This window comes from Nerophis ophidion, linkage group LG02 (assembly GCF_033978795.1).
Source record: "Nerophis ophidion isolate RoL-2023_Sa linkage group LG02, RoL_Noph_v1.0, whole genome shotgun sequence".
NCBI lineage: Eukaryota > Metazoa > Chordata > Actinopteri > Syngnathiformes > Syngnathidae > Nerophis > Nerophis ophidion.
Window position 1 is genome coordinate 53265341 of NC_084612.1, and position 17067 is coordinate 53282407.

The 17067-nt window shown below is 38.4% G+C and overlaps 1 protein-coding gene across 1 annotated transcript in view; it reads left to right on the plus strand.

The window, feature by feature from the left end:
* The first annotated feature begins 276 nt into the window (after positions 1 to 276).
* The window catches only part of igsf8 (immunoglobulin superfamily, member 8), a 50569-nt gene continuing 33778 nt past the window's right edge, over positions 277 to 17067 (plus strand). Inside the window, exons 1-3 of the mRNA XM_061886425.1 lie at positions 277 to 412; positions 528 to 700; positions 11799 to 12179. Coding sequence (XP_061742409.1) covers positions 646 to 700; positions 11799 to 12179 — 436 coding nt within the window. The 5' untranslated portion in view covers positions 277 to 412; positions 528 to 645. The remainder of the gene's footprint in view (positions 413 to 527; positions 701 to 11798; positions 12180 to 17067) is intronic.

Genomic DNA, 17067 nt, shown 5'->3' on the forward strand with positions numbered 1-17067 from the left:
TGAATACAAATGTTTTTTTTTTTATTAACGGTTAAAATGAATCCACCAAAAAGCATCATCGTCTTTATCCTGAAAACAACCCCGGTTTTGATTATGTCGAATAAAAAAATTAATTAACTTTTTTTTTTAAATAAACAAACCAAAAATACATTGTGCAATGAAAACTACTTCCGGTACCGCGTTTGATTATATTTTTCTAAATAGCGGCCGTTTCCGGTGACGGAACGATGACGTCTCTTATTGGACCAATAGAAACAGGTCTGACTTCTTTGAAGCGGTTCGTGCCCGCCCCCCTCTAATGATTTTCACAATGACGCGGGCATCACTTTAGGACGTTAACCGGACGGCGCGGCGACGAATACCATTTGCGTTTGGATTGAACGGCCGCTATTGTGTGTGAGACCTGCCACTGGTAGGTGACGAAGGCAGTACTTTACACACGTTTGCATTACCCGCCTTGGCGCCAATGACGTGTTGTTGTTTGTTCATGTGTGTTTGCAATAATCCGCTCATGTCGGTTCATATAGACGCTCCGTGGCAGTGTCGGGATGATCGGTTGATAGACGCTCCTTGGCAGTGTCGGGATGATCGCTGGCGAGCCCGGAGAGGAGCAACAACGAGAGAGTAGTCAATCATTAGCGGGAGATGAAAAGTGCCATGGCTTTGATGAAAACAGCTGTACTTGTCTGTCTGCAATATGGTGAGTGTTTTATTTATTTATTTCCCTCCATCTGCCACACTCATTTGCATGGTTGTGTTCCCTTTATTCGCAGTATGGATGCACTTGTCATAGGATTCCGCAGCCATCTTATGCCCTCTGCCAAATGAAATGTAGATGTTTACATTGTGGGGGATAAAATACATAATATGACCCACATCACCCCTGCTCTCTGCAGGACTAAAGAAACGCTTTAATTGGCCTTTTTACTATTTGCTTAAAGGCCTTCTGAAATTTGATTTTCTTATTTAAACAGGGATAGCAGGTCCATTCTATGTGTCATACTTGATCATTTCGCGATATTGCCATGTTTTTGCTGAAAGGATTTAGTAGAGAACATCGACGATAAAGTTTGCAACTTTCGGTGCCGATAAAAAAAGCCTTGCCTGTACCAGAAGTCGCAGACGATGACGTTACAAGGGTGAGGGCTCCTCACGTCCTCACATTGTTTATAATGGGAGCCTCCAGCGGCAAGAGCTATTCGGACCGAGAAAACGACAATTTCCCCATTTAATTTGAGCGAGGATGAAAGATTTGTGGATGATGATATTAATAGCGAAGGACTAGAAAAAATGAATAAAGTTAAAACAAAAAAAGCGATTGCTTTGGATTTGAAGTCATTATATGTTAGGCCAATACTAGAATAGAAATCAATAAACTTCTCCCACGAATGATGGGTAAGCTCCTCCATCGCTTTGTCTGTTTTATTTCCGGTTCACTGACATAGGAAATGTTTTTTTCGTGAGGTCTCGCAAAACATATTTTTCCCCTCCCCTTTAGGGGTTCCGCTAGGGATTTTTAAAATGGGGTCCCAGGCACCCCATCAAGTCATAAAAATGGGGTCCCACAGTAAATTTTTGGGGTCCCACTTTTTTGTAAGCGTTTTGAAAACAAATGATAAATTAATTCATTATCCTGTTGTATCTCACATTCTATATCGTGTTTTGGAAAAAGGTTGTCATAAACGTTACTTAATTCATTAAAAATAATAATAAAAAAAGAAAAAAAATGTGTGTAAATGTATTCAGTTATAAACATTCATTCGCTTTCTTCCTTCCTTCATGGATCTAAACTTTACCGCTGTTGGTAGTTTTTTCTATGTTTTTATTTAATAAGTTGGAGGTGTATTTATTTCAGTATAAAAGTGTAAAAAGTGTTTTTCTTGGGTCATGAAATGATGACAATGATGTGCCAGGGCATACATACATTTTATATTTAACGCTTAAATCTCTGGAATCTACATCAACTTCACATCTATCCCTCATTTCAAAATGTTTTAGTTTTTGTATGTTGTTTTTCTGTTAGTTTGTTTTCCGCCCTTTTTTGTCAAACAAAACTGTTTTTAATGGCAAACACACAAAATATGCCTGTTGTATCTCACATTCTATATCGTGTTTTGGAAAAAGGTTGTCATAAACGTTAATTCATTAAAAATAATAATAAAAAAAGAAAAAAAATGTGTGTAAATGTATTCAGTTATAAACATTCATTCGCTTTCTTCCTTCCTTCATGGATCCAAACTTTACCGCTGCTGGTAGTTTTTTCTATGTTTTTATTTAATAAGTTGGAGGTGTATTTATTTCAGTATAAAAGTGTAAAAAGTGTTTTTCTTGGGTCATGAAATGATGACAATGATGTGCCAGGGCATACATACATTTTATATTTAACGCTTAAATCTCTGGAATCTACATCAACTTCACATCTATCCCTCATTTCAAAATGTTTTAGTTTTTTTATGTTGTTTTTCTGTTAGTTTGTTTTCCGCCCTTTTTTGTCAAACAAAACTGTTTTTAATGGCAAACACACAAAATATGCAAAATCTCCCACCAAAAATATTTTTCTTAGTGGAATATTTGATGTCAAGTAATGGGAACCTTGGATTGGTCAATAATTCATAACATTTATTTTGATTCAATATTATGTTTTGAGCAATGACAGTTTGAAAGAAAAAAAACAGCTTTGTTTTCTTAGTCAACATTGCAACTTTTTCTAAATTACATTTCACCTTTAAGCTTTTTTATTTCACTTTTGTTATGTTTTAGTTTATTTTAATAGCATTTTTAGAATGTGCCGTGGGCCTTTAAAACATTAGCTGTGGGCCGCAAATGGCCTCTTTGGCACCCTTTTGACGCCATTGCTATTGATAATAAAAACTTAAATCTCATAAATCTATCGCGTTTATCATAACACACAGTCACCATCTCTGCTTCAGTATACAATGACGGTGGTGACGTCACTGTCAGCGATGCTAACTTGTCAGCCACTTCTTCAGAAGACTCCTTTTGAACACTCCTCGTACATTAACACTTCAAGAGGAAAACAACTGCCCCGTTTTTTGACCTGCAAAGTATGTTTTTGAGGTGGAGGAGTCTGCTCGGGTGCTGGTTAGCTTGAAGCTAACACCTAGCCTGTCTCCATCCTCGAACGATGTGGATCCAGCGGGAGATAAAAGTGAAGTTTCCATGGACTCACAAATACTAAAATAACTCATTTACTGGAGTTAAAAATGTTGACTTTACACTCACCTTCCTGTCAATAGCGTCACTTCCCTAACTTCCCCGGAAGTCCCGCCCCCCAGCCAAAGCCATCGGCTAACACCCCGTAGCCAGCCGCTACAATATTTACAGCAAGAATTCACCAACTCGAATATTTCATATATATGTATATATATATATATATATATATATATATATATATATATATATATATATATCCGGTAACTTAACCCTGGACCTACATTGAAAATACACGCAACCCTAATTCAAAATGCCGGACATTTGATGCATTTAAAAAAAAACGCCCGGACACCGCCGCAAAAGAGGACATGTCCGGGGAAAAGAGGACGTATGGTCAGCCTAACCTACATGGCTACCTACTTTTCTATATGTCTTACCTACTCAGTGGCCTAGTGGTTAGTGTCCACCCTGAGATGGGTAGGTTGTAAGTTCAAACCCTGTTACCTCCCTGCCTTGCACTCAGCATCAAGGGTTGGAATTGGGGGTTAAATCACCAAAAATAATTCTCGGGTGCGGCACCGCTGCTGCCCACTGCTCCCCTCAACACCCAAGGGGTGATCAAGGGGATGGGTCAAATGCACATGACAAATTTCACCACACCTAGTGTGTGTGTGACTATCATTGGTACTTTAACTTTAACTTTCCTTTCTGAGCGATATTTCCCGCGTTTACTTTATTTTAGCAATCAAGAATAGTTCAGTTTTTTTTATCCTTTGTGGGGACATTGTTGATTGTCATGTCATGTTCGAATGTACATTGTGGATGCCGCCTTTGCTCCACAGTAAGTCTTTGCTGTCGTCCAGCATTGTGTTTTTGTTACTTTCTAGCCAGTTCAGTTTTAGTTTCGTTCTACATAGCCTTCCATAAGCTTCAATGCCTTTTCTTAGGGACACTCACCTTTTGTTTATTTTTGGTATAGGCATTAGATACCTTTTACCCTGCACGCTCTTTCTGACGTTTACCAAGCAATTAGCTGCCTGCTGCCACCTACTGATATGGAAAGAATATTACACGGTTACTATTCCGAGCTCTAGACAGCACCGACACTCAACAACAACACATCATTTGCAGACTATAATTACTGGTTTGCAAACAATATTTTTAACCCAAATCGGTGAAATGATATAATCTCCCACAGCACACCAGATTGTATCTCACAGCACACTAGTATGGTTGAAAAACAATGCATTAGAGCAGGGTTTCACCAAGTACCACCACCTCGGCAATAACATTGACTCTCCAAGTAACACTATAGTGACCAACATTAAATACAGTAGAGTATTAAGGCCTAAGTATTCATTAAAAACAAGGCAGATGCTTTATTTAACGAGTATATTTTAAATGTTTGGCCACTTACATTACACACAGTTCGAACAGTAACACTATTTTAATTTAGGCCTAAGTATACATTAAAAACAAGGCAGAGGCTTTATCTAACAAGTATATTTAAAATGTCTGGCCACTTACATTAAACACAGTTTGAACAGTAACACTGCATTTTAATTTAAGTAAGTAAAACAGTACTATATCCAAGAGATTTGTTGGTCTAACACTAGATAGAGCCCGTGTACCACTAGATGTATTTATAGGCTGGACATGCTTTTTGAGGCTGCATTTTCAAGGTTTTCAAAAGCTGTTAAATTTTTGATAAGGTGTAATGAATTTTTGATAAGGTGTGATGGATGGCACTTTGAAAATAGTTATATTTTGGCTTCTATTGGTGTTAGCAATTTCTTAGAGAAAATGCTGTTTAGATGTAAGTGTGTAAAAAGGAAGATTTATAAATATCAGAGCCAATAGTAGTGTAGAACAGCAGTATACAGGTGCTAATAAAGTATTGTGGTACTAATGAGTAAAAAAGGTACTATACTGTATTTAGAAAAACACCTGTACTTTTTTTTTTTTTTTTTAAGTAGACATAATTGCACGCCATGGTGACATTGCTAGTAATATGAGCCGAGGCACATTGTAGTCTACACACACAACACTTAGAAGCAGAAACAGTGTAGAGATAGAAAAAGAAGAATGGACACATTTTGGTTTAATGAAGCTATTTACACTAAAAAAAGCACGGCTCCATAACTGGCAATCAGCTCACATTTGCAGTGTTTTATTTAGCGAGTGCTAAATTACTAATCCTTGCCTCCATTGCGACACATAAAGTAAGTTTCTTACTGCAGGACAAGGAATAGCTTAACATGCTTTACTTCACATCGTAGGAGGATACAATAGCTCAACGCTAACAGTAAGCTAGCACTCCAGACTAAACAAATGGGGGGCTCTATACAAATATCAACAGTTACAATGCCAAGTACAAGAGCCATATCTAGTCAATTCTACAATGATTACATAGACACTTTTTCTTGTCAAATAATCTTTAAGCCATTTTTTTATTATTTATTACTCAGGAATACATTCTTTGTCACATCATGACTTTAATTATGACCAATGTATGACCTTAACAGGCCTTAAATTTGAACTTTTTAAGGTCAAGGCAAGTGTTGCCTTAAATTCATATTTTAGGGCACCAAAGCCAAGTTAGACGGGCACCAAGGCAAACATTATTTTATTTCCAGGTAGGGGCTCCAAAGAATGCATGCATACACATGCATTTATTTATTATTAATATAAACTTATCAGCTTTTTGTCATTCCATGATGCCTTTATCTCTATGTTTATCTTTACCTATTTTTGTAATAATTTATTTTCGAAGTTATGTAGATGCTGTATCGGGACAGATCCATTAAGAGTTTGAGCAGAAATATGTCGTATTGGAATTAAGTACACACAAAACATTACCAAAATGATGTGTCAAATTATTTTTAAAGTAATACCTTTGTGACATGGAAACAACACAAGTATTGTAAAAAAAAACAAAAAACATGGCGTTTACTTTTTGATATTAAAATAAAACACAAAGCAGTTTGGCTAATAAGATGATGTCTAGCAAACAATATGTGTTCGTCTCTAACATCACCTTGTGGTTCAGTACAACAGTTTGGCCAACAACAACAAAAAACAGGAGTGACAACTCTGTCACAGCAGCTGATGGTCTCTGTATTGTCAAAATGAAAGTAACCTCATATATTTTTTCTCCTTCGCTGTTTAGAGTGTGGGGACAAGTGTCACCAATATTGACCACACCTTTCTCTATCTAACAGCTGTGTGCTCTTAAACACACAACGGGAAGCTAGGAAAAATGACCAGCGTCCCGGAAGAGTTTGTGCTGCAAGGATTTCTGGGAATGTGCTCTGTTGTGTTTATGTTGTGTTGCGATGCAATTATTCTCCCGAAATGTGTTTGTCATTGTTGTTTAGTGTAATCTCACTATATGGCACAGGTTTATGACAGTGTTGGCGTTGTTTAAACGGCCACCCTTAGTTTGACATGTAGGTCTGTTGACCAAGTATACTCTGAGGTGATACTCTTTGAGCGAGTTTAACGTTATTCGTCCGCAATGAATTATAAGCCGTTATTGTTGCCGCAAATGTTAGTCAATTTTTTAGGGCGCTACAACAAATGAGAGGGCGGTTGCCGTGGTTCAATTTGTGCCCTGATCTAAACTTCTTAGTATTGGTTCCATACCCACATTTTTCTGCTCGTCCCCTTATTCATGTTAGACTTTATAAATGATAAAAAAAAAAAGGTAACAAGGATGAAATTGCATCTTTGCCCCCGCAGTCTGATTGAGACACAAAGCTGTGTTGTCCCTATTGGTCCCAGCGCCGTGTTAATTAGATCCTGATCACCTTAAACCTCCCGCTGAGTCGTCCACCATGTCATCATCCATGGGCGTGTCACTGTAAGGCTACAACACACACACCAGTATATCAGGTTTGTTCAGGTAGTAGTAGTAATCCAGTTTAGGTGCGGGTTAGAGGGAGTGTTCGGTCATCCAGAGATGGCGTATTTGGCACTCCACTTTTGCTTGCAGATTAAATTCCCCAGGCCGGATGAGTCCCTCTTAACACAACTATTGCTGCTGCCAAAAACGTGCTGCGAACACGAAAGCTTTAACTGCCAAGCTTATTTTTGTACTTTTTTTTTTTTTTATTAATATTTTTTTAATCAGCAAATGTTTTCCAAAGAAAACCAAAGGTCCCAAAATATTGTATTTTCAACAAGTGAATACATTTTAGTAGTGTATTGGAAGCTTATTGTCTCAAATAGAATTTAGAAGGTTTGAAAGTGCTCATGGTAAATTTAGTGTTACCTCCTTTAACGTGGGAGTTAGGTTCCAGACCCTCTTATAGTGGCACATTTCTGCAACGTAAGGACACTATTTATTCTAAAATGAATATGTATATTATTACAGGCCTCAAATTTTAACTTTTAAAGGTCAAGGCAAGTGTTACCTTAAAGGAGGGCTCATATTTTGGGGCACCAAGGCAAGTTATGGCCAAACTAATAATTAAGATTATTGTTATCAATATTGAAACCTATTACTGATTGTTAGAGGCCTACTGAAACCCACTACTACCCACCAAGCAGTCTGATTGTTTATATATCAATGATGAAATATTAACATTGCAACACATGCCAATACGGCCTTTTTAGTTTACTAAATTACAATTTTAAATTTCCCGGGACTTTTTTCTTGAAAACGTTACGTAATGATGACGTGTACGCGTGTCGTCACGGGCTGTTATGAATATGAGCGCTGCGCACACACAGCTAAAAGTCGTCTGCTTTAACGGCATAATTAAACAGTATTTTGGACATCTGTGTTGCTGAATCTTTTGCAATTTGTTCAATTAATATTGGAGAAGTCAAAGTAGAAAGACGGAGTTGGGAAGCTTTAGCCTTTAGCCACACAAACACACGGTGATTCCTTGTTTAAAATTCACGGACGTGAAACTTTACTATGGATCACAGTGAACATGGATCCCAACCGAATGTCAACCAGCAGGTTTCGGTGAGAACATTGTGGTTAAAAAGTCGCCTCTTACCGGATATCAGCTGAGCTTGTACAGCTGCCGGGTCCTTTTTTTTCTTTTTTCTTCTTTGTCATGAAAAAGGGACGTTTTTGTCATGATAAAGGGAGGTTTTTGTGGTTGGTATACTAATTGTAAGTGTGTATTGTGTTTTTCATGTTGATTTAATGAAAAAAAAATATATATTTTTTTAAATTTTTTTTTTTTATAAAAAAATATTCTGCGGCCCGGTACCAATCGGGCCACGGCCCGGTATCGGGCCACGGCCCGGTACCGGGCCCAGGCCCGGTGGTTGGGGACCACTGGTGTATGGCTTAGATGCAGCTGCTCGGCCATGGAAACCCATTCCATGAAGCTCCGCGTACTGTAGTTGGGTTAATTGGAAAGTCACATGAAGTTTGGAGCTCTAGCAACTGACTGTGCAGGAAGTCTTTGCACTATGCGCTTCAGCATCAGCTGATCCCTCTCTGTCAGTTTAGGTGGCCTACCTCTTGGTGGCTGACTTAATGTTTTTCCCAAGCTCTTCTATATTTTCATAATAAAGCCGACAGTCGACTTTGGAATATTTAGGAGCGAGGAAATTTTACGACTGGATTCGTTGCACAGGTGGCGTCCTATGGCAGTTCCACGCTGGAAATCACTGAGAGCGGCCCATTCGTTCACAAATGTTTGTAGAAAGAGGTTCCATGCCTAAGTGTTTGATTTGATACACCTGTGGCCGGACCAAGTGATTAGGACGCCTCATTTTCATCATTTGGATGGGTGGCCTAATACCTTTGGCAATATAGTGTATGTTCTTCTTTACAAATAAGGCTCAAGTTATTGTCTCTGCCTCAAGGAATAATTTATTTAATGGTAAATCTGAAGGCATTGCAAAGTTTTATGTGGTCCAATGCAATTATATCATACGCGCAGCAAAAAGAGGAAGTGGGTGCAGTGTTTCTTATTTTTTTTTATTTATTGGAGGCGGGTATTTATTAACGAATGAAAGGTTCCCAAAAGGCCCAAGTGGTAGGAGATGGATGGATGAATTTTCCCCACCATATGTGTATTTCCTGCTTCCGGTTCTCCTGCGCTCATAAACAAGTTATGATAAAAGCATGCATCGTAACTTTATCTGTTTCACAACACGCATGCACACCTGCTTTGCCAGAGACGTAGCATGCATAAATAGGGAAAAGTTAAAGTATATCTTCTGGCATTGACCTGTGAAGCAAAAATGACTACCCTAACTGCATCATTCCTGACCATACTGTAGGTTCATGCCTCTTTTGTGTTAAAGAAATTAGTTGCAGATAGTCTAAATCAGGGGTGTCCAAACTTTATGACGTTAGAGGCCGCATTGGGATAAAAGAATTTGGCCGAAAACCGGACTGCATGTAAAGTAACATAATATATATGTCATAACCCTATATATGTGAACATATCATACATGTATAAAATTGTATTATTGAATAATATAATTGTGTATATAAAGTGTGTGAAAGTTTGACTCCTCCCGTGATGACATCCTCAAAGTTTTGTAATCAATCAGAAATATCAAGCAGCTAAACTGACAAACTTAGATAGGTGTAGGGAGTGTTTTTCATTTCCCCCATCATGGATTAATATGGGTGCAATTTATATTTTTTTATGGTGCTTGGGAGTTTCTATAATATCCACAAATTTCAATGAGCAATTTGTGTAAGTGTGAAGCAGTTGTTGGTTTTGTGTTGTTTTTTTTTATTTTTTGTTTATTTTGTGCATGAGTAGGGAAGGTTGTTTGGATTATGTCATACAGGGAAATGCTGTGCTTTGTGAACTTCAAAACACAATTCATTGGTATTGACCTGATTTATTTTCGTTGTCCACAAGATGGCGAAAACTTTGCAGCAAACAGATTGCTAGATATTTAAAATTACTTTGGCAACAGCCGGCGGGCCAGATTCGTTATTAATAAACTCATGATGTCTGGTGTGCCAAACTGAAGGCGCCGGCCAGATTATTTTTTTTTAAACTCAAGACGTCTGGCGTGCAAAACTGAAGGCGCCGGCCAGATTCATTAGTAATGAACTCATGACGTCTGGCGTGAAAAACTGAAGGCACCGGCCAGATTCATTATTAGTAAACTCATGACGTCTGGCGTGCCACACTTGGCCCGCGGGCCGTGGTTTAGACACCACTGGTTTAAATAAAGGTGTTTTCAACAAAACTTCAAAGAGGCCTTATCTCTTTCACTTTATATATTAGTTGACTAAATTAACTAATTTTAGCTGACTAAGATGTGACTTAAACTTGACTAAACTAATATCAATATAAATGACTAACATTTGATTAAAACCTAAGTATATTTTCTTCAAAATACTCAAAACTAAATTTAAAAACTGCTGTCAAAAAATTACCACTGACGTCTTGAAAGCACTCTGCTTTAAAATCAAGCGTTTGAGCGTCTTTTCTCTCACAAGTGGCACAAACAATTTAGGGAGATTATACATTTTTGTCAGAGACAAGCTCTAGGATAACATTACTTTTGGGACATCAATAAAAGGCACGTTGGTTCATGTCTTGTTTCTATCTTCTTGAGTCCTGGCCCTAGTGTGTGAATGTGAGTTTGAATGTTGTCTGTCTATCTGTGTTGGCCCTGCGATGAGGTGGCAACTCTTCCAGGGTGTATACTGCCTTCCGCCTGATTGTAGCTGAGATAGGCGCCAGCGCCCCCCGCTACCCCAAAAGGGAATAAGCGGTAGAAAATGGATGGATGGAGTCCTGTGCTAAGTTTGTACCTTAGCTTCACGTGCAACCTTTGGTTTGCTTCCTGTTTTTTGAATGTGTTTTTTGCGAAAATTAAATCCTATCCTACCGTCACGCTTTGTCAGGAGTTGTCCGTCTTCATCCTGGGAGAACGACCCCCCAGTAAGCTGCGAGACCCACACGTGACAGATGGGTTTTACAGCATATTACTGTAAATGGTACTATAGTTTTTTGTTTTTTTACTATAAAATCCTGGCAACTGAGCTGCCAGTTTTTTTTTTTAATGTGAAATCTATTTCTACAGTGTACAATTTGATGAACAACTTGCTTTTGTATAACTTAAGCCAATATTTATTTAGTTTTAATTTTAAAAAGTTTTAAATTAATGACGGTATTATATTTGTTACATTATTAGATAATAAAGTTTAAAAGATACTCAATAGCATGCAATACATGTATTTCTATCTTTCACAATGAAAAGATTACATTTCGGAAATAATACAATGCTTTGACACGTATTATTTTAGGGGTTTCGTGGGCCGCTTTAAATGATGTGGCAGGCCAAATCTGGCCCCCGGGGGCCTTGAGTTTGACACATGTGGTCTTGTTCATAAAGCAAATGGCAACACAACATATTGTGTATCAGTATGATTGCATTTTAAAAGTATTGCAAACAAGAATGAATATTTCATGAATTGTTATGGAGTGGTCAAATATTTAAAGTGATAGCTGTCCAAACTGTCATGCTGTATTTCCCCCTCAGCTATAATGTATTGATGCTCCCTCCGTTATTGATCGCACTCAGAGTGCTAACTCTGCAGCAATGCACCTCTCAACACACAGGAAATTAAGTTTTACCAATTGCATAGTTTTCACATTTGCATTGATTTCTGTCCACAGTGCTTCAGCACGCCGCCTGCCGCGAAGTAACCCTCCCCAAGGGACCCCTGTACCGCGTGGCCGGCTTCTCCCTCTCCCTGCCCTGCAACGTCTCCGGCTACGAAGGCCCACGCACGCAAAACTTTGAGTGGTATTTGACCAGGGACGACTCCGGCGACAGGCAGATTGGAGTGGTGTCCACCGCAGACGAAAGCTTTCCCTACAAGCCCTTTCAATCCCGGGTGGCAAATGGAGAGGTGAGGGTGGACCGTGACTCGGGGGACAAGGTACGACTGGTGGTCCAGAAGCTCCGCACAGACGACCAGGGGGCGTATGAGTGCACGACGCCCAACACCGACAGTAAATACTTTGGTACCTACGGTGCATCTGTCGTTGTTAAAGGTGAGACTCTTTGGACATGTCATTAGGCACTCTAAAGTCCAATACAACAGCTGTATCAAACATGTACAAAAAAGATAATGCTCACTTTTGTCTGAAAGGTATTCATTTAACTCTTGAGACATCCAAGGTTCGTACGGGTGCTTAAAAACCTTGAAAATGCTTGGATTTTAAAGTTGTGTTTCAAGGTTTGAAAAATGCTTGAATTTTGGGTGAAGTGCTTGTAAATAAAAACCAAACAATCAACAAAAGTGTGAAGCTGCAAGCATTGCTGTGGGTTCCAACAGGTTTCGTGGCGAGGGACGTCTGTATATGGAAATAATTTTTTGGTGATGAGAATGTACCGCCTTTGAAGAGGTAAACTATTTGATATGTAAAAATTTCAGGCTGAATTAGTTGTAAAATATCTTATTGTTAAAAGTGTAAAAATAGTTATATGCAATTTATTTACAGCGTTTTTTTGGGAAGCTGACGTCAGTGTTGGCGTTAACACACTTTTTCTGTCTTTTTCTGCATTGAAATCAGAAAGGGCGCACAATTCCAGAAGCCCGCGCATCCCACGGACGCAGATTTTATTACATATTTTTACTGCCCGGTTTGCTTGTTTTTTAAAATGTGATCGATTATCGCTTTCCGTCTGTTTTTTTTTTGGTTTATATGTGCCGGATCAAATTTCCGTTCTCGTTTATTGCGTTTTAATGGTCATACATTTCGATTCGCCGAAAATGTTATCAATGACAAATACTGCCTCAGTTTGCACTATTTACATTTACTTTAGCGCGAAGGGCTGTCAAAAGAAGATAGTTGATGGTAAACTCTAAGATGAGTGTAAAGTCAACCTTTTTAACTTCATCCTGTGCAGTGTCTCCAGTAAATGACTTAAGTCTTTGTGAATCCATGGAAACTTCACTTTTATCTCCCGCTGCATCGTCCTCGAGGATGGAGACAGGCTAGCTGTTAGATTCAAGCTAACCAGCACCCGACCAGACTCCTTTACCCCAAGAACATACTTTGCAGGTCAATAAACGGGGCAAATATGTGCCTTTTGAAGTGTTAATGTGCGGGGAGAGTTCAAAAAGTTAGCGAGTGTCGCTGACATCATCATCAGTCATTGTTTACTGAAGCAGAGATGCTGACTGCGCGTTATGATAAACTTTCTTGTTTTTTATCCATAGACTAATCAGATTTAATTATTTATCTATAGCAGGGGTGTCGAAAGTGTGGCCCGAAGGCCAATTGCGGCCCACAACTGTTTTAAAGGCCCATGGCACATTCTAAAAATAATATTAAAATAAAAACATAACCAAAGTGGAATAAAAAAGCTTACAGGTGAAATGTAATTTAGAAAGTGTTGCAATGTTGACTAATAAAAAAAAGCTGTTTTTTTTTTAACTGTCATTGCTCAAAACATAATATTGAATACATTTTTATGAGTTATTGACCTATCAAAGGCTCTGATTACTTCCAATTTGAAAAATATTTTTTGTGGAAGATTTTGCATATTTTGTGTGGATACTAGGGGTGTAACGGTACGTGTATTTGCATCGAACCGTTTCGGTACGGGGGTTTCGGTTCGCCACGCGGGCGTACCGAACAAGTTCGTAAGCAGAAGTCTTCACAAGCTGCTCCGCTTTCTGCCTCTGTCTCTGCCTCATTGTCCCGCCCACACAACCATCTGATTGGTTACATACAAAGCCAATCAGCAGCGCGTATTCAGCCAATCAGCAGTGCGTATTCAGACTTCAGAGCGATGTAGTCAGTGCTTTAGCGTCGAGCGGATATTCGTCTAGCAGGGGAGGAGCGGACTCTAACCCAAATTATACTAAATACTTCCCAGTCAAATCTATTACAAACATCAATATGAGCCCGTTGACCTTCTAGAAACTTAAACCGCAGCTCAGCTTGCTCACAGTATAGGCTTGCGATGAAGGCTAATTAGCTTTTAGCGTAACGTTAGCTCAATTTTCTGTGTGTGAATGTGCGTGGGTGCCTGCGTGTGCCTGTTTTAGGGGCAGCAAAGCCCTGTCTGTCTGTTTCATTGATCTCCATTGTGTTTAGGGATGAATAGTCTCTCCTATTGCAATTGTACTATTTTTCAGCTATAGTTACATGAATCATTAGTAATGTAGCAGCCTAGTTTTGAATAGCAGGATCCCTGCTATTACATGTTGAGAAAAATACAACATTTACATAATAAAAGTCAACTCTAGGTTTCCCAAATGCTGTAATAAATTAAGCATGATGAGTTGACATTAAACAGTTTCAATGGAAACTGTTTAATGTTAAACTTTTTATATGTAGAAGAAAGGTTTTTTTCATTTTATTTAATCAAAGCAACAACTTGAGGCAGTTTAATTTGGATTAACGTGGGCAGAATTGTTATAGTGTTCCCAATGTTAAAAGGATAAAGCCATTGTTTACAAATTTGGTAAATAAATCACCAAAAAAGGTATATTTTGTTGATTTCTTACTGTACCGAAAATGAACCGAACTGTGACCTCTAAACCGAGGTACGTACCGAACCAACATTTTTGTGTACCGTTACACCCCTAGTGTATACCGTAAAAAAAAAGACATAGTTTTCTTTGACAACAAGGGCAGAAAACAAACAAACAAAAAAACAACAACGACAAAAAACTACTTAAAATTGAGGGATAGATGTGAAGTTGATGTAGACTAGAGAATTGAGCGTTATATAAATAATGTACGTATGCCCTGGCAGACCATTATCATCATTTCATGACCCAAGTAAAACACGTTTTACACTTTTATACTAAAATAAATACACCGACAACATATTAATGATCTAGACAAAACTAGCGGCAGCGTTAAAGTTTAGATCCCTGAAGGAAAGTAGAAAGTGAATGTTTAAAACAGAATACAATTTACATATGCATAAAAATGCGTTTTCTTTTGTATTATTTTTTTAATGAATTAAGTTGTTCTTGACCACATTTCTCCAAAACACAATATATGTCCAGGGTATACGCCCCCTTCCGCCCGAATGCAGCTGATAGGCTCCAGCTAACCCTCGCGACCCCTAAAGGGACAAGCGGTAGGAAATGGATGGATGGACAATATAGAATGTGAGATATAACAGGATAATGCATACATTTATCATTTGTTTTCAAAACGCTTACAAATACATGCCAAACTTTGAGCACATTAATAAATGCGTTGTTCAGTGTCTGGATGCAGCTCCCGTATTGATCCATTCAAGGTTAGCTGTACACACTATGTGACCATCAGTCAAAGTTTAAAGCCGGAAGTCCAACTTGTGCTAAGAAGATGTTGTTGATAGCAACCTGATAGGTGACAATTTTCACTGACTGTGTCACACCAACACGGTGTGTTATTTTTGGGGTCTCATTCCTTCAACGGTACATTCCACTTTGATTACAACATTGCCTATGTGTACTGAAGCGTAGTCACCGTCAGCTTTCAAAACTCTGAAATCGAATATTTTTTTTTCTAACAGATGAATGCCACAATAAACTGTTAATTAATGAACAGCTTTGTTTTAATTTTGAAACCATTTATCCTATAGAACAGTGGTTCCCAAACTATGGTCAGCGTCCGGCCCGCGAGAAGTCTCATGTTTTTTTTTTATTTCTTATTTGTCCGACCGCTTCTATGTTAGCTACCTCTCTTTGTTAATAATATATGTTCTCTGCTGGATCTACTGTGTTACGCTCCCCTCTTTTTGCTGCAGTGGTTACATATCTTGTAATACTGTATCAGGGGTGTCCTACTCATTGGAGCTCATAATAACTGAGCTGATATTAACAAAAGAAACAATAATGAAATCCAAAATCATGTCCGTCTGTAAATAAATAAATAAATATTGAAATTTAAATATAAATATATTGGCCGCATTGAGGGAAAGCACACGCGCGCCGGACTATTAAAACCATGGCAATGACACTAAAAAATAAAGACAACTTCAGATTGTTTTCTTTGTCTTACTTTGGTTAAAAATAGAACAAACACATTCTGAAAATATGACAATAAAAGTATAGAAAAAAATACCCGGCAGCGGTAAAGTTTAGATTAGGGGTCTCCAAACTATTGGCTTGTGGTCATAGAGTGTCCGCCTTTAGATGGGTAGGTCGTGAGTTCAAACCCCGGCCGAGTCATACCAAAGACTATAAAAATGGGAGCCATTACGTCCCTGCTTGACACTCAGCATCAAGGGTTGGAATCGGGGGTTAAATCACCAAATGATTCCCGGGCACGGCCACCGCTGCTGCTCACTGCTCATTTGAGGGGATGGGTCAAATGCAGAGGATAATTTCACTGCACCGAGAGTATGTGAGTGACAATCATTGGCACTTTAACTTTTTAACTTATATACTAGTTAATATGGTCCTCTAATTAGTTACTATGGTAATGTAATTAGTTACTATGGTAATGTAAGTTACAGCTCAGAGGAGGCACCAAGCAGTGTGGCTGGGGAGCGTTTCCACAGAGTGTTTCCAGAGCCTGAAATGTGGGTGTCAGGGACAGACGTGGAAGGAGATTTTTACAACAAAGTTCTAAAGCTTAGTGATATATAAGATGTATCAGATTGGGTTTTGGTTTGGCCTTCACGCTCATATGTTGCTGTGTTTGTTGAGTTTTTGTTGCGTTTCGCTTGATTGTAAAATATGTTGATCATGTGACGTTCATATGTTAATACTCAGTGTTTTACCATTCATAGTTAATATTGTTAATCCCACATTCTTGTACATTCTGGGTGTCTCATTCAGTAAAAAAAAATATATATAAATATATATATATATTCAGCTTTTTAAGTGTTCTTAAAAATAGCTATATCGGGCAAAAGACACGTTTATTCTCCTATTTTGTCAAAAGGAGTGGTCAAAAAGTCAAGCAGAAGCTTGTGGATGGC